Source organism: Aethalodelphis obliquidens, unplaced genomic scaffold (assembly GCF_003676395.1).
Source record: "Aethalodelphis obliquidens isolate GAN/ISIS:26980383/991018 unplaced genomic scaffold, ASM367639v1 scaffold9, whole genome shotgun sequence".
Lineage (NCBI taxonomy): Eukaryota > Metazoa > Chordata > Mammalia > Artiodactyla > Delphinidae > Aethalodelphis > Aethalodelphis obliquidens.
The window spans coordinates 10,262,235-10,286,066 of record NW_020837953.1 but is presented as its reverse complement, the minus strand read 5'-3'; the positions used below and the strand labels follow the sequence as shown (position 1 = coordinate 10,286,066).

At 36.9% G+C, this 23,832-nt stretch overlaps 1 protein-coding gene across 3 annotated transcripts in view; it reads right to left on the bottom strand.

Moving 5' to 3' along the window:
• EPS15 (epidermal growth factor receptor pathway substrate 15) overlaps positions 1-23,832 on the bottom strand; it is a 160,537-nt gene that overhangs the window by 85,493 nt on the left and 51,212 nt on the right. For all 3 annotated transcript variants that reach the window (XM_027108578.1, XM_027108579.1, XM_027108580.1), the window contains 4 exons: positions 9,938-10,027; positions 8,839-8,984; positions 7,067-7,223; positions 2,755-2,840 (listed from right to left, as the gene is read on the bottom strand). In XM_027108578.1, the coding sequence (XP_026964379.1) occupies positions 2,755-2,840; positions 7,067-7,223; positions 8,839-8,984; positions 9,938-10,027 (479 nt within the window). The remainder of the gene's footprint in view (positions 1-2,754; positions 2,841-7,066; positions 7,224-8,838; positions 8,985-9,937; positions 10,028-23,832) is intronic.

The following is a 23,832-nucleotide window of genomic DNA, read 5'->3' as shown; positions in this document are numbered from 1 at the left end:
TCATAATTAAGTTTCTCTACAATAATCTCAATGTAGTCTCATGGATGAGGAAAGATCTTTCCCAAGTTCTTGCCATATAACCCAGCTAAATCATTTAATCCCCTTATGTCTCAGTATCATCAACAAAATAAAGTATCAGCCATTATCTGCTTTAAAGTGTTGTGAAGGTTAAAAAAAAATGTTTGTGTAAGTAAAATGATATTTAAATCCAATGCCCTGTAGATGGAAAAATGGTCTCACTTTTTAAAAAGTAATTTTAGGAGGTCATTTTTACAATGAGTATTACTATAAAAAGTTTCTAGGGAACCAGGGAATTAGGAAATACCAATAGGACCTGCTGTATTTAGATTCAAATCTAATTGTATTCAAGCCTGTTTCTACACAGTACGTGAGTATAAAAAAGAAACTCCAAATCAAGCAGTCCTGAGATTAGGTATTAGTTCTATTGCTTACAGGTTTGTATGACTTTGGGTAAAATAACCTCTCAAAGCATCTTAACTCCATACCTATAAAACAGAACAGTAATATCTATCTCAAGTTACAAGGTTTTTGTGAGGATCAAATGAGATAACAAGTTATGAAAGCTCTTGGCATGGTGTCTGCATTTAACATACCTTCCATACAATGTATTAAATAATAATTTTTTCCTATTGTTATTCAAGTGCCTGAAGTTGGAGGAAAACTGTATTTCAGGGGAAAGGGAGGGGCAAATTAGGAGTTTGGGACTAACATATACACACTACTCTATATAAAATAGATAACCAACAAGCACCTACTATATACCACAGGGAACTACACTCAATATTTTGTAATAACCTATAAGGGAAAAGAATCTGAAAAAGAATAGGTATATATATGTATAACTGAACCACTTTGCTGTATACCTGAAACTAACACAACATTGTAAATCAACTATACTTCAACAAAAATAAATTTTTAAAAAACTTCAAAAAAAAAACTGTACTCCATTCATTCCAAGATATACTGATAACTATTTCACTGTCCAAAATCAAATAGTACCTTATAGTTGTTGGAATGCCATTGTTTATTTGGCAGTGGTTTTTTCTTTTTTCAGCGCTACATAATAGTGCATCCTGCAGTTAAAGGTTGCCTTAGATTTATTTATTACTTTTTTTAAACACATTATTGGAGAATAATTGCTTTACAATGGTGTGTTAGTTTGTGCTTTATAACAAAGTGAATCAGCCATACATATACATATATTCCCATATCTCCTCCCTCTTGTGTCTCCCTCCTACCCTCCCTATCCCACACCTCTAGGTGGTCACAATGCACCGAGCTGATCTCCCTGTGGCTGCTTCCCACTAGCTATCTATTTTACATTTAGTAGTGTATATATGTCCATGCCCATGCCACTCTCTCACTTCGTCCCAGCTTACCCTTCCCCCTCCCTGTGTCCTCAAGTACATTCTCTATGTCTGCATCTTTATTCCTGTACTGCTGGTAAGTTCTTCAGAACCCTTTTTTTTTTTTTAGATTCCATATATGTGTTAGCATACAGTATTTGTTTTTCTCTTTCTGACTTACTTCACTTTGTATGACAGACTCTAGGTCCATCCACCTCCCTACAAATAACTCAATTTTGTTCCGCTTTATGGCTGAGTAATATTCCATTGTATACATGTGCCACATCTTCTTTATTGATTCATCTGTCGATGGACATTTAGGTTGTTTCCATGTCCTGGCTATTGTAAACTGTGCTGCAGTAAACATTGTGGTACATGTCTCTTTTAGAATTATGGTTTTCTCAGGGTATATGCCCAGTAGCGGGATTGTTGGGTCATATGGTAGTTCTATTTTTAGTTTTTTAAGGAACCTCCGTACTGTTCTCCATAGTGGTTGTATCAATTTACATTCCTACCAATAGTGCAGGAGGGTTCCCTTTTCTCCACACCCTTTCCAGCATTTACTGTTTCTAGATTTTTTGATAATGGCCATTCTGACTAGTGTGAGGTGATACCTCATTGTAGTTTTTATGTGCATTTCTCTAATAATTAGTGATGCTGAGCATCTTTTCATGTGCCTCTTGGCCATCTGTATGTCTTCTTCGGTGAAATGCCTATTTAGGTCTTCTGCCCATTTTTTAACTGTACTGTTTGTTTCTTTGATATTGAGCTCCATGAGCTGTTTGTATATATCAGAAATTAATCCTTTGTCTGCTGCTTCGTTTGCAAATATTTTCTCCCATTCTGAGGGTTGTCTTTTCATCTTGTTTATGGTTTCCTTTGCTGTGCAAAAGCTTTTAAGTTTCATTAGGTCCCATTTGTTTATTTTTGTTTTTATTTTCATTACTCTAAGAGGTGGGTCAAAAAAGATCTTGCTGTGGTTTATGTCAGAGAGTTTTTCCTATGTTTTCCTCTATGAGTTTTATAGTGTCTGGTCTTACATTTAGGTCTTTAATCCATTTGGAGTTTATTTTTGTGTATGGTGTTAGGTAGTGTTCTAATTTCATTCTTTTACAGGTAGCTGTCCAGTTTTCCCAGCACCATTTACTGAAGAGGCTGTCTTTTCTCCATTGTATGTTCTTGCTTCCTGTGTCATAAATTAGGTGACTATATATGCATGGGTTTATCTCTGGGCTTTCTATTTGCCTTAGATTTAATAAGGTACACCGATTCCCATTTTAAGAACCATAGTACTTAACCAAATAAAGTAGTACTTACCCAAGATATACATTAGAAACAGAGTGTGTGGATGTATTTATATAATCAGGTATAATTTTACTTTACATACCTCTGTAGGTCAACTATTTCATTGTTAAGGGTATCTAGCTCCTTAATAGCAGAGAAATCTGCGACAGGACTTGATCCTATGATGTTCTAAAAACAAAGAGTTCACAATTATAACATTATTACTATAAAATTCCATGTGGCAAAGCATTAAAAATGTTTAAAAGCACTATATGGATACATAATTTATGGTATTACTAACACTTTTAATTCACTTAAGAAAACCCTATCTAGTGCAATTTTACACACACACACACACACACACAGGCAGTTATATACTAAGACATTTTCCCTTAAACTCTCTAAAACCTGTTGTTCTGTAATATATACCACCACTTGAGATCCCAATGTCTTCGTCGTGTGATCTTAGCCTGTCTAGAATGTTGCAGTAAAGCAGATATCAGATTTATAAACTAATTCCTCCACTGAAGCATAAATTTCTTGGGGAGGTGAATTGTGATTTATTTGTATTTGTATTAAGTAAATGGTGGTTGATTTTATTTAATTCAAGAAGTATTACTTTTATTAAATACTTTCAGTGTCTATTTAAAGTAAAACCAACCGCTCAGCATGTTCCATAGTAAATATTAATATCACCATACATGAAACTGTCTTATATGACATCCTTTACATATTGTTTTCTTTCAATAATGGAGGTATCAAAATTAGTCTCTGAATGGTATTTGTATTTAGAAAACCTAGCTGGGTTTATTCTGGGCTCTGCTGTTTTACTAGCTGCATGATCTTCACTGCAAAACAGGGAAATAATCTCTGCCCTGCCCTCTTTAAAAATTAAATAAATATTGCATATGAAGTCCCTCTACAAACTTTATGATATTTTATAAAGGTAAGCTATTATTATACTTAACTTCCTCAACAGAATATGCTCTTGAAAGTTGGAAAGGCTCCCAATGACTTGCTTCCACCCTGGCTCAGTCCCCTTTGTGAACCATTTTTGATGCCTTATATAGCTGGCTGAAGTCAAGGCAAAAAGATAACTGCTCCTTCAAACACCTGACCTACACCCAATGCTACAACCAAACTGACAAATAACAGGATGATCATCATTAGGAAATGTTAAAACTGAGGCCTAAACATGTAAAACTAAGATATATTGAGGACCTTATTAGCAGAACATAAAACTTAGTATTATACTTATGTTGCTGTGAACTTAAGGTATGTCACCAACTTGCACAACAGAAGAAGAAACCTAAAAGTTCACAGTAACCTATCTGCTCACATTTATATAATGGTTTACAAATTTACTAAGTACTAATCTGAAAACTGGTCTGTAGGTAGGGCAGATATTATTATTAACCCCATTTTAGAGCTAAAGAAACATATTAAATGACTTGCTTAAAGTTGAACCCAGCTAGCTAATAGGCGATATTGATCAGGAGACTTCTAATCAAATTCAAGTGCTATTTCACATTATGCCCCTTGGCACCTGCATATTAAGATCATTTAGGTAAACAAAACCATTACCCTAAAAGCCAACTTGATAAACAGGTACATCAATAAAATGTGGCAAATAATTCCTTCTATATTTCTTTATGCTATACTGCATAACCGTCCTCATATGTTTTGTTTTGTTTTGTTTTGACTATCAATACCAAAACTCATCCGTTAGGATTCAATTAACGCTATTCTCAATTTTATATTAATTACAGATTTGTACCAAATATGCCTCTTACTATGTTTTACTATTATGTGTTTCACTGACACATAGACCCTTATCATTCTAAAAAGTCAGAAATTTTAAAGTGGGTTTCTGAATGTGACAAGTATTTACTAGGATTTTAACTCTGCCCAAACTTGACTTATGAGCTAATTAAGCCTGGCCAGACAATTTGAAAGGCGAACAAAATGAAAAATTAGCACTTAGTCTCACTTTTATCACCAAGAGTAACTTACATCCCATAAGTGCTACTGAGAAATTTGCTATCAGAGGTGCAAGCAAACCAAGAAACTCAGGACTCCCATACCTGTTCTGTCACTCTAACTCAAAAAAAGTGACTCACATTTGACAGTCTTTCCCTATTAAAAATATCATCAAATAAGAAGAGTGAGACAAATAAGTTTAATTTCAAACAAGTTATATGGTAATACCATAGATGACTCCAGAATGAAGATTAGTGTACTTAGTTGGTATTGATAAGTGTACTTGTGTCACTCTCAATTGCTGACACAAAAATTAAACTCCTGTTCTAGAGCAATAAAATAACATGCAATCAGGAAGCAAAGAAAAAGTTCGGCTAACAGTATATAAAGTATAAGAAGGGCATATGAAGAAAAATGTACCATGTCCCCTTCTTGCAAAATATTTTCTCTCACCCTGTTTTGTGTATTACACAAAAATTCCACTTCGGTGATTTTAAGTGGATCAGAGAGCTTAGGGAAGGCAAGTTAAAATGCACACAAGGACCAAGGGACAGACATGTGACAAAAGCATGCTGTTTAGGTATTTTCTCTGCATTAACTTTGAGGCACAAACAACCTCTAATTTCAAAATGTTATCTTGTAAACCAAAAACCGTAATGCTAAAAAAGGCATAAAGTAAAGCTCTAACCTTGAGAGAGTAGAGTTAAGAAACTGACAGTACAAGAAAGGCGAAAAGCAGAGTGCTGCAGAATGGAAAAAATAGTCCAAACTAGAAAAAACACAGAAAGGAAAGCAACATTCAAAAAAGGATTAGTCAAAGCTGCAAAAAAAATGCAGTTCTAAAAAAATTAGATTATAAAGAGAAAAGAGATTATTTGAAAGACAAAACAAATGCAAATTTTAATTTTTAAGGTTAAAATTTTTGGTTTATAGATAGGACAACAGTGATAAAATCCCATTTTAATGAATAATACTGATACCTGACATGGACAAAAGTATCTATGCTCTAGTGAATGGAATTCAGTAAATCTACTTAATTGAAAATTCTGTATAGCAGATGCAACTCAAAGTGCCTACTAATGTTACAGAGACTTCAATGAACAAACAATTTGCTTCAGAAAGTTCTGCTGTATGTGTATTTTGTGTTGGTGGGAGACTCAGTGGGTATAAAATGAAGGCAGCAAGGAAAAAAAGCAGTCTACTTATGTGAAAGAAGATGAAACAACACAGTGTTCCATAACTGAGCAGGGGGCATAAATACAAATTTGTAACCTTTATCTTTCTGGGTGGCATCACTTTTAGCCTTCTCTACAACTTAGGGAACCCATGTTCTACATCAAAAGAAATCTCAGAAATTCACAAAATGCTCCCCCCAAAACACTCACAAAGCAGATAAAATCAAGTAGTTACTTAATGTGAAAATAAGAATAAAAACTCTTATATGTAACTTCTATATTTAGTGGCTATAAATTTCCATTTAGTTGACTTAGGAAAAAAATCCAATTTTGACTGTTACTAGATTTGTTAAAATGGGATTTTTTTAACCTATGTGACAAAATTAATGCAAGACATTCTACTGACATTTTAAAGAGAACTCTCCTGATACCAAATATGTGACAACTCCTATATAGGTAACTCTGAAGAATCACCACATCCATGGTTACTTTGTAGGTCACAAGATACTTAAAGACACAAAGTATGGACGGCAAACAGCCACTAGAGCATGCAAGTCCTTTTAAAGCTCTATTATAAGGCCAAGATATTATAAACCACAATATTAGGAAGGGTTTCTAGATGAGAAGAGAAAAATCAAGGTACAGCATTACTGAAACATGTAGTTTTGAAAATTCCCACTGCTGGCCAGAACCAAAAGTAGCTAAAACCTGTGTCTAGTTGTTCAGATATGAAATTCGGTTGTATGCTCAGGAATAGAGGGTCATCTATATGGTGAAAACCACACAGACTTTTCCTCAACAAGTTTTTCTTTCCTTTTTTTTAATGTAAAATTGACAAAAAGCAATCATAATCTCCTAGATTTTGTTTTCAAATCTGTATTGTTTTCTCCAAGAGTGAATTATCAAATGAAATGCAGTAATTTAATTCTTATAGGTTTCATTTAAAATTTACACTCTATTCATAAAAATTAATTTACATATCCACGGGGGAAAAACAAGACCACATTTTCCAGTTTTAAGACTGGAAAGTATGGTTGTCATATGTGTAATGAATGGTGGGATAAATGAGCTGTAGCCCAAGGATATCATACAAGGTATTCCAACATATTTATAGGCACAAATTAAACTGTAAACAGTATACTGCTCTGTTTCTAGCCAGATACATTTTCTCCACTATTCCATACAAATCGATTCTGTCACCTGGCATAGCATTTGTTCTTTTCTGTTAATGCATTAAGGTTTTCTCTTAAGTTGTCTTACCTTTTGTAAAGTGGCCCTATCTGATGGTGGAATCATCTCAGGAGTAAGAATGTGAGGAGGATCGATGCCCTTTATTAACTTTTGATTGATGAAGTGAAAAGCCAAGGCAAACTGATCTTTTGAAAGCTTCCCACAGTCCTTTGTGTCACATAATGCCCTGTACAAATAAACAAAAAGAACAGTATGTAAATGTCACAATTACCATTCTAAAAATCCAGGGGAAAATTAATATGACTATGTAGCTTTTAAATAATCACCAGTTGAATTAAAAAATAAAGTCATACCAACTTATGGCTAGCCAAAAACTCACTAAAATGTTAGAAGAGAGTTATTGGCTAAAATGGTAAGAAAAAGAGACTGTTCACCTTGGTGCTGAGCAGGGTCCTCTAATTTGGGTTTGCTCTGTGCTTTCTTACCAATTTCCAGAACCGCTACGGAGTAAAAGCTGTGGTGGGCCAAAGAATTCCAACATTCTCTACTCCCAACATTTTCAACATTAAAACATGTTAAAAATGAAACCTAAGTTTCAACAAATTTGGTTCGTTAGTGGCATTAGAATGATTCTAAAACAAGCAAAATACTCCATGTCGGCTTGTTTCCTACAACTTTTGAAGTAGGAGGATGTCAGGATCACCGTCAAAGAAAAATAACAGCTGCAAATGGAGATCACGTGTGGAGAGAAGGCAGCAATCTGGAAACCTTTACAAAAATCACTTGAAGAGAAACAGCAAATGTTTTATTCTATTTGCTTCCCCCCCGCCCCGCCTTTTGTTTTTAAGGTCAGCTTTCTAAAGTCCTGATCTGTTTGATTCATTGAAAACCAATGTGGCCTGATTAAAAGACTATGGGCTATGGTGTCAAAGAAACCTTACATTCCAGCTTTTCTACTTATTTCTTCTTGTGACATTGGCCATATTTTTTAACCTCTCCAAGCCTTAGTTTCTTCATCTATAAAGTGGAGATTACACCTATCTTGCAAGGTTACTGTGAGAATTAAAGACAAAGTACATAAAAAGTCTGGGCATAATGGCAAACCCATGACAGCTGCCATTTATTCAGCATAGTGCCTAGCCTAGGCACTTGAAAGTGGCAGCTATCACTAGCTACATATATTTAATCTTTCCCAGCCTTGGGTTCTTGTTCCTTTTAAAGCAGATCTGCTGTCCTTTGTTCTTTTCTAAGTTCCTCTTTGCAACTATATGGTTTCACTTCTGATGTTTGCTGCCCCTTGAAAACCTCATGATAACTAATCTCAGTATAGTCAGGTGGATTGGCAGCAGAAACACTATAAAAAGCATTTTCATTATATTATCTCATTTAATGTGAAATTCATTAGAGACACTAAAGTTTGTCATTTTTTAAGGACCAAGTGTATAGTTCCCACGTAAAGGTATAAAAGTATACATATACCCTATAGAAAGAATTATTCAAGTATACCTTGAAGATTCTGGATTTGTTTTATATTGTTTAAATTTCAGAATTTTGGATTCTCTCTTAAAAACTGAAGTTTAATTAGCTGATATAAACCAATGCTGGATTTTAACATTCTAGTAACCATTAACTGACACTGTCAATCTAATAAAACTATAGGTAACCCATTCTCAAGCTTTTGTCCACTATCCAGAAGAAATCATCAGACTTAAATTTTTCTCTACAAAGAATTCTAAACAAAAACTGTCCTACTTACAAATGCCTAAAAATAAGAATCTACAAAACTAGAGTTGATACAAAACCATATTTGTTTTTTAAATCACTTAAATATTAAGTCTTACCAAATATGGGCTAGTAAGGCAGAAGGTAAACCTGTCTTCAGGAAGATTTCACGGACTTCCAATCCAGACACAAATCCATCCATATCTTTATCAGTTTTCAAGAAGATTTCATCATATTTAGCTTTTTCTGCAGGGGATACAACCCACTACAGGAAAAAAATATATATATAGTATTTCCACCAAAATGAAACAAACTTTGAAGTGTCCCTCTTTCAGCCCATGACAGTAACTTTCACAAATTCTGTGCAATTCTACCCCACTAACTATAGCAACAGTGTGTCACTTCCATCACACCCCAACTGAAATGCTGTGATGAAGAGAAAATTACAGAATAAAAATACAGGTTAGCTATAGGGGCTGTACTTAAAGATGTCCATTTTACTTTTTTTTAAGTAATGAGTAAATTCAAGCACAGTTAACTCTTGACTTATGAATGACCACATTAAGATGCGTAACTAGGAGAGTCTACATAAACAAAAGATTCAGATAATTCTAAATCTCCATTTTTTTATAGTTTCATTCCCCGTTCTTAACTGTAGCCAAACTGGCTGATCTGCATATTTTGTCATTATTTTCCTTTACTCAACCTAACAAGAAGCAGGTTGTAGGAAAAAAAAGGCCTTGAACAACCCCAAATTGGAAAATTTGATCCCAAAGAATCAAGAGTTAACTAGAGATTAAACAAACAAAACATCTATTCACTTTGCCAGGGCAAGCATGCCAGATTAACATGGAGCATCTTCTTTCTCCAACTTTAATTCCAGGTAGATCAAGGCAAAGCCAATGAAACATCCATATGACCTAAGTAAGGCCAAATGCAGGAGAGGATTGTCTTCTCTAGGACATCACACTATATAGGTTCAACCAGAGGGAGCTCTGAATTTTTGATCCCTTTGATTGCTCCTTCTATCTTCATCAAGCAATCAACTGTTAAATGCCATGCATTTTGTTTTTTAAAAATAGTCCTTTAACACTGATAAATCTATACCTGTCTTAACGGTGCTTTGGTAGGTAAAATGCCTACAGGTGGTAAGGAGTGATAAGGTTCCTTGGCTGATGTTGAAGAGGGGATCAACCGCACAGAGCCTGATATACTGACCGTTTTCCTCTTAGAAGGTGGCACCAAGGCTGGAGGCAAGGACACTGGCACAGGTTCTTTCTCCAATGCGCAGTATACCAAAAACATGGCCTTCAAAACAGATGAACCAGGGTCATATATATTAAAATCATTTAACAACAACCACCCACGAACTGATTATTGCTCAAGAAAAAAGCATCTTCAAGCTGCCTCAAATCCTTTTATTAAGAAATTAGGCTGGGAAGGAAAGAGGAAAAGAGGGAGAGATGAAAGGAAGGACGGAGAAAAGGAAATAAATCAAAACTAAGCAACTTTTAGGAAGATATCCTAAGCAGTAAAAACTTAGACACACACCCTTCAAGTAAAGGTCTTGTAATGTCAAAAGAAAACAACCTGGGGAAAAAAATATTTGCAAAGAAAGAATTAACTTCCCTAATATATAAAGAATACTTAGATATTAACAGAAGAAAACCACAAAATCCAGTAGGAAAATAGGCTAAGAGTATTAACAGATACTTTACAGAAAAGTATATATCACAAATGGCCCACCCTTTAACTTATAAAAATATGCTCACTTTCACTCGCAAGAAAATGGCAAGTTAAAACTATATGAAAATACCATTTTCCTTCTAATGGCAAAGGTCCAAAGTTTCATAACACAATTTGTTAGCTAGACTGGGCAAACAGGCACTCTCGTACATTGCTAGTGAGAGCTCAAACTGGTACCAAGACTACTGAATGGTACTCTGGCAACATCTACCAAATTACTTATTTCCCTTTTGGCTCAGAAATCTGACATCTGGGAGTCTATCCTCAGATATCCTCTACCTGCCTACATAGGAAATGCTGTATGAAATAGGTTTTTAATTATAGAATTGTTTGTATTAGCACCCAAGTGCTCATCAGCAAAGACTGGTTTAAAAAACTATGGTATACCCATACAATGAAATACTATCAAACAAACCAACCCCCCACCTGCCCAAGAAAAAGCAAATCCATGGGAAATATTCTGTATCTTAACTGTGGTGGTACCTTCACAGATATATACAATTGTCAAAACTCATCAAATTATATACTTAAATTGAATGCAGTTCATTGTATGTAAAGTAGTCCTTAATAAAGCTGACCAGAAAAAGAATCATGGAGCCCTCTGTGTCAAAAGATATCCAAGGGGCTTCCCTGGTGGCGCAGTGGTTAAGAGTCCACCTGCCGATACAGGGGACACGGGTTCGTGCCCCGGTCTGGGAAGATCCCACATGCCGAGGAGCGGCTGGGCCCGTGAGCCATGGCCGCTGAGCCTGCGCATCCGGAGCCTGTGCTCCGCAACGGGAGAGGCCACAACAGTGAGAGGCCCCAGTAACGCAAAAAAAAAAAAAAAAAAGATATCCAAGATACTATGTTAACATGAAAAAAGTATAGCGGTGAACAGTGTGTATGTATAATAATAGTGTGTAACCTTTATGGTAAGGGGATAATAATTATTCATATCTGTTTTCATTAAGAAATTCTATGAGGATAAACAAGAAAGGAAGGATAAATAAGAATATATAGAGTAGGTGTAAATGGAGCAGTTGAGGGCAAGGATGGGACTGACATTTTTTTCCACTGAATATCTTCTTATATTGTACTGATTTCTGAACCACGAGAATGTATTACCTATTAAAATTATTTTTAATTATTAAATACAAAAAACCCCACAAACTTTCTATTTCCAAAAGCTTGAAACTCCAGAAAGAAAACTACTTTCAACCAAATTCACAATATATGTAATATTATTTCATACTTTCAAACAAATTCACAATATATGTAATATTATTAGCTTGGCAATGAGCTAAAAGAAGTGACTAACATGCACATTAAAGGTCAGCATTCCTCTTGCTACAGATGGGAGTCATTTCCTGGAAAAGTGGACACTTGAAGCAAAAAAGCTATGTCAGCCATCTGCTGCCAACAGACAACACAGTTTTTCAAAGTTAAAAAAATATATTACTAAGTTCATGTTGCCTTGAAAATAATTTTCCTGACAAAACTGAAGTAAAAAACTTTTCCGCCAAATAAAATAGAAAAAGTGAACAGTATACGGTTGAATTATGATTTTGTTTGTTTTCTTATTATATTGTACTTTATCCTAATCAAAGCATGTCACTGAAACAAACACAGCAACTAAATCAAATGATGTACAACGCTTGAAACCTGGCCAGCAACTAGTTTTTAAACTGAAATGTACTAGCAAATGCATTTGCACAGTTAGAGACAGACACTTAACTAAGAAGCATTTCATATATCTTTTTGATGATTTCAAGGTAAATGCATCAAAAATAAACCTAAGCTTACTCATGGACAGAGACAGCAGGGAAAGAGGGGACTAGATTCACTGTTGCAGTTAATTACCACTAGCTGTTCTCTTTCTTTGATTTTTTTTCATCCTCTATGCTTTTAGGGAGTATTTCTCAAATTTCTGGCCATTAGAATCACCTGGAGGGCTTGTTAAAACACAGGTTTTTTGACACAACCCCAGAGATTCTTATTCAGTTGGTTTGAGGTACGGCCTGAGAATTTGCATTTCTAATATGTTAACTGGTGATGCTGACGTTTATAGGAGACCATGCTTTGAGAACCAGTATTTTAGGAGTTTCCTAAGGAGTTTTGTTTGCTCGTTGGTCTACTCAGTCAGTTGAACTCCCAGTTTTAATTTCTAATAATAGCAAACTAGGATGAAATATCAGATGTTTGTTGTGTTTTCCAACTAATACACGTTTCCTTCATCAATTTAGTTCAACAAAACATTTACTGCAAAACTTCTAGCCAGCAGACACTGTGCTAGGCATTACAAATACAGAAGTGAAGAGATCTCTCTCTTTTTTTTTTTAAGAAGATGTTGGGGGTAGGAGTTTATTAATTAATTTATTTATTTTTGCTGTGTTGGGTCTTTGTTTCTGTGCGAGGGCTTTCTCTAGTTGTGGCAAGCAGGGGCCACTCTTCATCGCGGTGCGCGGGCCTCTCACTATCACGGCCTCTCTTGTTACGGAGCACAGGCTCCAGACGCGCAGGCTCAGTAGTTGTGCCTCACGGGCCTAGTTGCTCCAGGGCATGTGGGATCCTCCCAGACCAGGGCTCGAACCCGTGTTCCCTGCATTAGCAGGCAGATTCTCAACCACTGCGCCACCAGAGAAGCCCCGAGATCTCTCATTTTTACAACCCAACAGAAGCAGCAAACATGTAAAAAGTTGATTTCAGTGCTATGTGAACATGTTGAGAAAGAGAAAGAGAGATGTGTAATAAATCTCCAAGTGCCAAAAACTCTTCATATAATGAGGATCCAACAAATGCTACTGACAAAAATTTAGACCACTTTCAGTCTAAGAACTTAACCTGACAGAAAAATTTAAGACTTAGTAAGAATGTAAAAACCAATAGATAGATAGGAAGACAAAATACCAGGTAAAAGGAGCATGAGTCTACCTCTCCAAAGAGTAGAGAAAGATAAGAGGGAAATTATAGTGAAGAAACCTGGCGAACACCACCTTAACCAAGTGATGAAGGTTAACATCACCAGTGAAGGCATGTGGATATCATGTAACCCCCCACCCCTGATAAATGCAACGAGAAAGATATTCTACATCTGTGATACTCTTTCCAAAAACCCATACCCCCAGTCTAATCATGAGAAAAACATCAGACATACCCAGCTAGTACTCCTAGACAATGTCAAAGTTATTAAAAAAAAAAAAAAAGCAACACTGAGAAACTATCATAGACTAGAGAGACTAAGTAGACATAGCAATTAAATGTAGTCTGGTAGCCTAGAAGGGATCCTGGGACATAAAGGAAACACTGGTGAAATGCATTTAAAGCCTAGAGTTCAATTAACAGTAATGTACCAATGTTGGTTTTAGTTTTGACATATGTACCATGGCAATGTAATATGTTAATAGTAGGGGAAGTGGGGTGAAGGGTACTGAGGAAATCTCTGTACTCTATCTGCAACCTTTCTGTAAATTTAAAACCATTCCAAAATTTAAAGTTTATTTTTTAAAAAACAAATAAAAAAACAAAAACAGCATGATTGGGACTTCCCTGGTGGCGCAGTGGTTAAGAATCCACCTGCCAATGCAGGGGACATGGGTTCGATCCCTGGTCCGGAAAGATCCCACATGCCACAGAGCAACTAAGCCTGTGTGCCACAACTACTGAGGCTGTGCTCTAGAACCTGCTAGCCACAACTACAAAGCCCACACACTGCAACTACTGAAGCCCATGCACCTCTAGGGCTCGCGTGCTACAACCACTGAAGCCTGCGTGCCTAGAGCCTGTGCTCCGTAACAAGAGAAGCCACTGCAATAAGAAGCCCGTGCACTGCAACAAGAGTAGCCCCCGCTAGCGGCAACTAGAGAAAAGCCCACATGCAGCAACAAAGACCCAAGGAAGAAAAAAAAAAAAAAAAAAAAAAGCCCAGCATGATCTAGAAGGCCCAGGCTCAGCCCTGGCTCTGCCACTAACTGATCTGCTTAGAGGAGCTAATTTACAAAATCTTGTCCAACTCTAAAAATCTATGAAAAAGCATAAGCATAAGCTCATTTACCAAATAGTAAATTACTAGATTTAGGGGTCTTCCCTTTAGGTTTGAAAGCCATGGTTTCCGGCTCAATAAAACAAAGAACTATTTCATAGAATAGGACTGCATACTGGTGGAAGTCATCCCAACAAAGGAAACAATAAACTTTAACATGATTATTAGTCACTTCCCTTGGTTCAATACCAAGACCATAATTTTATATACATTTTGAGTTTTCAAACAAATACCAGAGAGGAAAATTTGGCCCATTTGCAAAATGTCCCCTTAATGCCCTGTCAGAGACTCTCTCCTAACCTAAGTCAGAAGTAAAACTCAGGAAGATGTATTTCCAATATCCTTATTCTCTAATCATAGAATTCATCAATGAGCAAATAGAATACCAATAATAGTCACAGACATTTTAAAAAATCAACATTCAAGGATATAGAAATTATTTTTTAAATCCACTTTATTTTTGTGTGTATACATACACACATGCCCCTCTCAAAAGTCATTTTATGAACTACAGAAATGATTCCTGAAAGTAAGTCTTCAAAAGTCATTATAGTTGTGGCCAGAACACCCAAGGCATGCTAAGGCCTGACCTTTACAAATTCAGTTAAAAAAAAACGAAAAAACCTCCAAGATATTCTAGATTATGGATTTTTAATTAAACCACTAGGTTTCAGAGAATATAAAAAAGCATTTACATTTGAAAAGAAATAAGGACCATTCATTAAAGATTCACAAGGCAAGAGAAGTTATACAAGTTAGAATATCTCACTAACTTCAACTTTATTTATTCCAATTAAAAAAGTAAACCGACCAAAAATCCCATCTACGCTATAAAAGGAAAGAAAGAATTTGGTTTGGTGAAGAATTTTTAAAGATAAGTCTTAAACATAAAGACTCAGGTTCAACCAAGTTCTGGTTCATTAGTGAAATAAGAAGTTACTCTTTTTAAAAATCCATATTGTAATTCAAGAAACCAAATTAGAATTTCTCATTAACTTCATTTTTATTTATTCCCATTCAAAAAATAAACATACACTTTGGCTTTGGGACAAATGCCTGCATGTGGCCACATGTGCAGGAGAAAAGAGCTCCTGTATGTGCCCCAACATCTGAGGAGGGCCATGCTGACTTTTATCCAGGATGTTTTTTTCTTAAATAGCAGCACAGAGCCTTCCTTTTTCTGAATGCTCCCACATGGTTTACGCTCTACTTCCTCAGGGTTTACCAAAGATGACTGTATACAAGCTACATTAACAAGACCTGGTAACAGCGCTCTTGGGACCTCTGTGCTGTTCCTGCTGGAGCACCCAGTGAGGAAAACAAGACAAGATGGTGGAGTAGAAGACCTTGAGCTCACTCCTCCCATGAGAACACCAAAATCACAACTAACTGCTGAACAATCATCAATAAAAAAGACTGGAAACTACCAAAAAAAGATATGCTACATCCAAAGACAAAGAGGAAATCACAACAAGATGGTAGGAGGGGCACACTTGCGATATAATCAAATCCCATACCTCCTAGGTGGGTGACCCACAAACTGGAGATAATTATATCACAGAAGTTCTCCCACAGGAGTGAGAGTTCTGAGCCCCACAAGAGGCTCCCCAGCCTGGGGGTCTGGCATCGGGAGGAGGAGCCCCCAGAGCACTTGTCTTTGAAGGTCAGCGGGTCTTGATCACAGGAATTCCACAGGACTGGGGGAAACAGAAATTTCACTCTTGAAGGATGCACACAAGGTCTTATTACCAGGAACCAAGGCAAATGCAGTGAATTCACAGGAGCCTAGGCCAGACCTACCTGTTGGTCTTGGATGGTCTCGTGCAGAGGTGGGTGGTGGCTATGACTCTTTTTTGGGACATCAAAGCTGGTGGCAAACATACCCAGGAGTGAAGGCTGACATCTTACTTGGGACATTAACACCAAGACCTGGCCCCACCCAACAGCCTATAGGTTCCAGTGCTGGGGTGCCTCAGGCCAAACAACCAATAGGGCAGGAACACAGTCCCACCCATCAACAGACAGGCTACCTAAAGACTTCCTGAGACCATAGCCACCTCCAGACACGCCCCTTGACATGGCCCTGCCCACCAGAGGGCCAAGATCCAACTCTACCCACCAGCGGGCAGAGATATGCCCCTCCCACAGGAAGCTTTACCAGCCTCACCCACCAGTGGGCAGATACCAGAAGCAAGAAAAATACAGTCCCAGTGCCTGTGGAACTCAGCCTGCAAACAAAGGTCAGAACCTATCCCGGGACCAGCTGGTCCCTCGTCATTGGGTGATGAGAGGGGGCGTGTACTGCTGGGACACATACGACCTCCCCTACAGAGGGCCATTTCTCCAAGGTCAAGAAACATAACTAACCTTCCACATACATAAAAATACAGATAGAACCTTAGACAAAATGAGATGGCAGAGGAGTATGTTCCAGACAAAAGAACAAGATAAAACCCCAGAAAAACAACTAAGTGATGTGGAGATAGGCAATCTACCCAAGAAAGAGTTCAGAGCAATGATCGTAAAGATGATCCAAGAACTCAGGAAAAGAATGCATGCACAAAGTGAGAAGTTAAAAGAAGTTTTCAACAAAGAATTAGAAAAAATAAAGAACAACCAGAGTTGAAGAATACAATAATTGAAATAAAAAATAAACTAGAAGGAATCAACAGAAGAATAAATGAGGCAAAAGAATGGATAAGGGAGCTGGAAGACAGGGTGTTGGAAATCACTGCCACAGAACAGAATAAAGAAAAAAGTCTGAAAAGAAACGAGAACAGTTTAAGAGACCTCTGGGACAACATCAAATGCACCAACATTAACATTATAGGGGTCCCAGAAGGAGAAGAGAGAGAAAGGGCCTGAGAAGATACCTGAAGAGATAATAGCTGAAAACTTTCCTAACATGGGAAAGGAAGCAGTCACCCGAGTCCAGGAAGCGCAGAGAGTACCATACAGCATCAACCCAAGGAGGAACATGCCAAGACACATAGTAATCAAATTGACAAAAATGAAAGAGAAAGAAAAAATATTAAAAGCAACAAGTGAAAAGCAACAAATAACATACAAGGGAATCCCCATAAGGTTATCAGCTGACTTTTCAGCAGAAATTCTGCAGCCCAGAAGGGAGTGGCATGATACCTTTAAAGTAATGAAAAAGAAAAACCTACAACTGAGAATACTCTACCCAGCAAGGCTCTTTTTCAGATTTGATGGAGAAATCAAAAGCTTTACAGACAAGCAAAAGCTAAAAGAATTCAGCACCACCAAACCAGCTTTATGAAAAATGCTAAAGGAACTTCTCTAGGTGGAAAAGAAAAGGCCAAAATGAGAAACAAGAAAATTACGAAATGGGAAAGCTCACTGGTTAAAGCAAACCTACAGTAAAGGTAGGAAATCATCCACACACAAATATGATATCTAAAACAAAAATTGCGAGAAGAGGAGAATACAAAAGCAGGATATCTGAAATGCACTTGAAATAAAAAGATCAGCAACTTAAAACAATCATGGAAATATATATAGACTGCTATACCGAATCCTCATGGTAACCACAAACCAAAAATCTATAATAGATATACACACACGTAAGAAAAAAGGAATCCAAGCACAACACTAAGGAAGGTCATCAAATCACAAGAGAGACGAGAACAAAAGAGGAAAGGCAGAAAAAAGACCTACAAAGACAAACCCAAAACAATTAACAAAATGGCAGTAAGAACATACATATCAATAATTACCTTAAATGAAAATGGATTAAAAGCTCCAACCAAAAGACAAAGACTGGCTGAATGGATACAAAAACAAGACCCAAATATATGCTATCTACAAGAGACCCACTTCAGATCTACAGACACATACAGACTGAAAGTGAGAGGATAAAAAAAGGTATTCCCTGTAAATGGGAATCAGAGGAAAGCTGGAGCAGCAATACTCAAATCAGACAAAATAGACTTCAAAATAAAGAATGTTACAAGAGACAAGGAAGGACACCACATAATGATCAAGGGATCAATCCAAGAAGATATAACAATTATAAATATATATGCACCCAACACAGAAGCACCTCAATACATAAGGCAACTGCTAACAGCTATAAAAGAGGAAATCAACAGTAACACAATAATAGTGGGGGACTTTAACACCTCACTTACACCAATAGACGTATCATCCAAAATGAAAATAAATAAGGAAACAAGCTTTAAATGACACAACAGACCAGATAGATTTAATTGATATTTATAGGACATTCCATCCAAAAACAGCAGATTATGATTTCTTTTCTCAAGTGCGCATGGAACATTCTCCAGGATAGATCGCATGCTGGGCTACAAAGCAAGCCTCGGTAAATTTAAGAAAACTGAAATTGTATCAAGCATCTTTCCAATCACGACCCTATGAGATTAGAAATCAACTACAGAAAAAAACTGCAAAAAACACAAACACATGGAGGCTAAACAGTATGCTACTAAACAACCAACGGATCACTGAAGAAGACAATGAGGAAATAAAAAAATATCTAGAGACAAAAGAAAATGAAAACACGACGATCTAAAACCTAACAGATGCAGCAAAGGCAGTTCTATGAGAGAAGTCTACAGCAATACAAGCTTACCTCAGGAAACAAGAAAAATCTCAAATAAACAACCTAACCTTACAGCTAAAGCAACTAGAGAAATCAGAACAAACAAAACCCAAAGTTAGTAGAAGGAAAGAAATCATAAAGATCAGAGCAGAAATAGAGACCAAAAGAAAAAAAAAAAAAAAGATCAACAGAACTAAAACCTAGTTCTTTGAAAACATAAACAAAATTGATAAAACTTTAGCCAGACTCATCAAGAAAAAAAGGAACAGGGCACAAATCAATAAAATTAGAAATGAAACAAGACAAATTACAACAGGCAACACAGAAATACAAAGGACCATAAAAGACTACTACAAGCAAACATATGCCAATAAAATGGACAACCTAGAAGAAATGGACAAATTCTTAGAAAGGTACAATCTCTGAAGACTGAACCAGGAAGAAGTAGAAAATATGAACAGACCAAATACAAGCACTGAAATTGAATCTGTGATTGAAAAACTCCCAACAAAGTCCAAGACCAGATAGCTTCATAGGTGAATTCTATCAAAAATTCAAAGAAGAGTTAAGACCTATCCTTCTGAAACTATTCGAAAAAATTGCAGAGGAAGGAACACTTCCAATCTCATTCTATGAGACCACCATCACCCTGATACCTAAACCAGACGAAGATACCACAAAAAAAGAAAATTACAGGACTTGCCTTGTGGTCCAGTGGGTAAGACTCCATGCTCCCAATGCAGGGGGCCCAGGTTCGATCCCTGGTCGGGGAACTAGATCCCGCATGCATGCTGCAACTAAGAGTTCGCATGCCGCAACTAAGAAGTCTGCATGCTGCAACTAAGAGTCCGCATGCCACAACTAAGAAGCTCGCATGCTGCAATGAAAATCCCACATTCTGCAACTAAGACCTGGAGCAGCCAAAATAATAAATAAATAAATAAAAGAAAATTACAGGCCAATATCACTGATGAACACAAAAATCCTCAACAAAATACTATTAAACCAAATCCAACAATACATTAAAAGGATCATATATCATGATGAAGTGGGATTTATCCCAGGGATGCAAGGATTTTTCAATATACACAAATCAATCAGTGTGATACACCACATTAACAAACAGAACACTAAAAACCGTATGATCAGCTTAACAGATGCCAAAATAGCTTTTGACAAAATTCAACATCCATTTATGATAAAAACTCTCCAGAAAGTGGGCATAGCAGGGACCTACCTCAACATAATAAAGGCCATATATGACAAATTCACAGGCAACATCACACTCAATGGTGAAAAGCTGAAAGCATTTCCTCTAAGATCAGGAAAAAGACAAGGATGTCCACTCTCACCACTGTTATTCAACACAGTTTTGGAAGTCCTAGCCACAGCAATAAGAAAAGAAAAAGAAATAAAAGGAATTCATACTGGCAAAGAAGTAGTAAAACTGTCACTGCTTGCAGATGACATGATATCATACATATCATACATTTATCATAGAAAAATCCTAAAGACACTACCAGAAAACTACTACAGCTCATCAATGAATTCAGTAAAGGCGCAGGATACAAAGTTAATACACAGGAATCCATTGCATTTCTGTACACTAACAAAGAAAGGTTAGAAAGAGAAATTAAGTAAACAATTCCATTTACTATTGCATCAGAAAGAATAAAATACCAGGAATAAACCTACTTAAGGAGGCAAAAAACCTGTAATCCAAAAACTGTAAGTATCTGATGAAAGAAATCAAAGATGACACAAATAAATGGAAAGATATACCATGTTCTTGGATTGGAAGAATCAATATTGTTAAAATGACTATACTACCCAAGGCAATCTACAGATTCAATGCAATCCCTATCAAATCACCAAAGGCATTTTTAACAGAACTAGAACAAAAAATTTTTTAAATTTATATGGAAATACAAAAGACCCTGAATAGCCAAAGCAATCTTGAGAAAGAAAAACGGAGCTGGAGGAACCAGGCTCCCTGAGTTTAGACTATACAACAAAGCTACAGTAATCAAAACGGTATGGTACTGGCACAAAATCAGAAATATAGATCAATGGAACAGGGTAGAAAGCCCAGAAATAAACCCATACACATACGGTCAGCTAATCTACAACAAAGGAGGCAAGAATACGCAATGGAGAAAAGACAGTCTCTTCAATAAGTGGTGCTGGGAAAACTGGACATCTACAAATAAAAGAATGAAATTAAAACAATCTCAGGACTTCCCTGGTGGCCCAGTGGTAAAGAATCCACCTTCCAAGGCAGGGGACACAGGTTTGATTCTTGGTCGGGGACCAAGATCCCACATGCCGCAGGGCAATTAAGCACACGCACCACAACTACTGAGCTCATGTGCCTCAACAAGAGAGCCTGCATGCTGCAAACTACAGAGCCCACGCACTCTGGAGCCCGCACGCCACTAGAGAGAGAAAACCCACACACCACAACCAGAAAAAAGCCCACATGCTGCAACTAGAGAGAAGCCCACACACAACTAGAGAGAAGCCCACGTGCTGCAATGACGACCTGACACAGACATAAATAAATTAATTAATTAAATAAATTTTTTAAAAAATCAGAACATTCTCTAACACCATACCATACACAAAGATAAACTCAAAATGGATTAAAGAACTAAATGTAAGACCTGAAACCATAAAACTCCTAGGGGAAAACATAGGCAGAACACTCTGACACAAATTGCAGCAGTATCTTGTTGGATCTGTCTTCTGGAGTAATGGAAATAAAAACAAAAATAAACAAATGGGACCTAATGAAACTTAAAAGCTTTTGCATAGCAAAGGAAACCAGAAACAAAACAAAAAGACAACCTATGGAATAGGAGAAAATATTTGCAAACAATGTGACCAACAAGGGATTAATCTCTAAAATATACAAACAGTTCATATAGCTCAATATCAAAGAAAAAACAACCCAATCAGAAAATGAGTAGAAGACATAAACAGACATTTCTCCAAAGAAGACATACAAATGGCCAAAAGGCACATTTAAAGATGCTCAACATCGCTAATTATTAGAGAAATGCAAATGAAAACTACAATGAGGTATCACTTTACACTGGGCGTATTGGCCAACAACAAAAAGTCTACAAATAAAAGATGCTGGAGAGCGTGTGGAGAAAAAAGAACCCTCCTACACTGTTTGTGGAAATGTAAACTGGTACAGCCATTACAGAGAACAGTATGGAGATTCCTTAAAAACTAAAAATAGAGCTACCATATGATCATACAATCCCACTACTGGGCACATATCTGGAGAAAAACATAATTTGAAAAGCTGAGTGCACCCCAATGTTCACTGCAGCACTATTTAAAATAGCCAAGACATGGAAGCAACCTAAGTGTCTACTGACAGATGAATGGATAAGGAAGATGTGGTGTACATATACAATGGAATATTATTCAGCCATAAAAAAGAATGGAATAATTCCATTTTCAGTGACACAGATGGACCTAGAGATTATCATACTAAATGAAGTAAGTTAGACAAAGACAAATACCATATGATATCACTTATATCTGGAATCTAAAAAAATGATACAAATGAACGTATTTACAAAACAGAAAAGACTCACAGACATAGAAAACAAACTTATGGTTACCAAAGGCGGGGGTATAAATCAGGAGTTTTAATTAGGATTAAAATATACGTACTACTATATATAAAATAGATAACCAACAAGGACCTACTGTATAGCATAGGGAATTATGTTCAATATCTTGTAATAACCTATAATGGAAGAGAATGTTGAAAAAGAATATACATATTTATATATATATGTATAACTGAATCACATTGCTGTACACCTGAAACTAACACAACATTGTAAATCAACTAGATTTCAATAAAAAATTCTTTTTTAATATTTATTTATTTATTTAGCTGCGCCAGGTCTTAGCTGCGGCCCGTGGGATCTTCGTTGCCAGTGTGGGATCTCCGTTGTGGCATGCGGGATCTTTAGTTGTGGCATGTGGGATCTTTAGTTGCGGCATGCAAACTCTTAGTTGTGGCATGTAGGATCTAGTTCCCTGACCAGGGATCGAACCCAGGCCCCCTGCATTGGGAGCATGGAGTCTTAGCCACTGGACCACCAGGGAAATCCCTCAATAAAAATTTTTTTAAAAATAAAATATAATAAACACAGAGCAGATACTGGGTCTTTAAAACAAACATAAAGCACCATTTTATCTAAAAGAAAATGGGGGGACTTCCCTGGTGGTCCAGTGCTTAAGACTCCATGCTCACAATGCAGGGGGCCCAATTCCTGGTCAGGAAACTAGATCCCACATGCCACAATGAAGAGTTCACATGCCACAACGAAGAGTTCACATGCCACAACTAAAGATCCCACATGTCACAACTAAAAAGATCCCACATGCCGCAACTAAGAGCCCACGTGCCACAACTAAAGATCCCACATGCCGCAACAAAGACCACACATGCAGCAATGAAGATCCCATGTGCCGCAACTAAGACCCAGTGCAGCCAAATAAATAAATAAATATTAAAAGAAAATGGGTTAAGAGGACTTCCCTGGTGGTCCAGTAGTTAAGAATCCACCTGCCGATGCAGGGGACGCAGGTTCAATCCCACTAAGATCCCACATGCCATGGGACAACTAAGCTCACATGCCACGACAACTAAGCCCATGCACTCTAGAGCTCATGTGCCACAACTAGAGAGCCCACATGCCACAACTACTGAGCCTGCACACTCTGGCACCT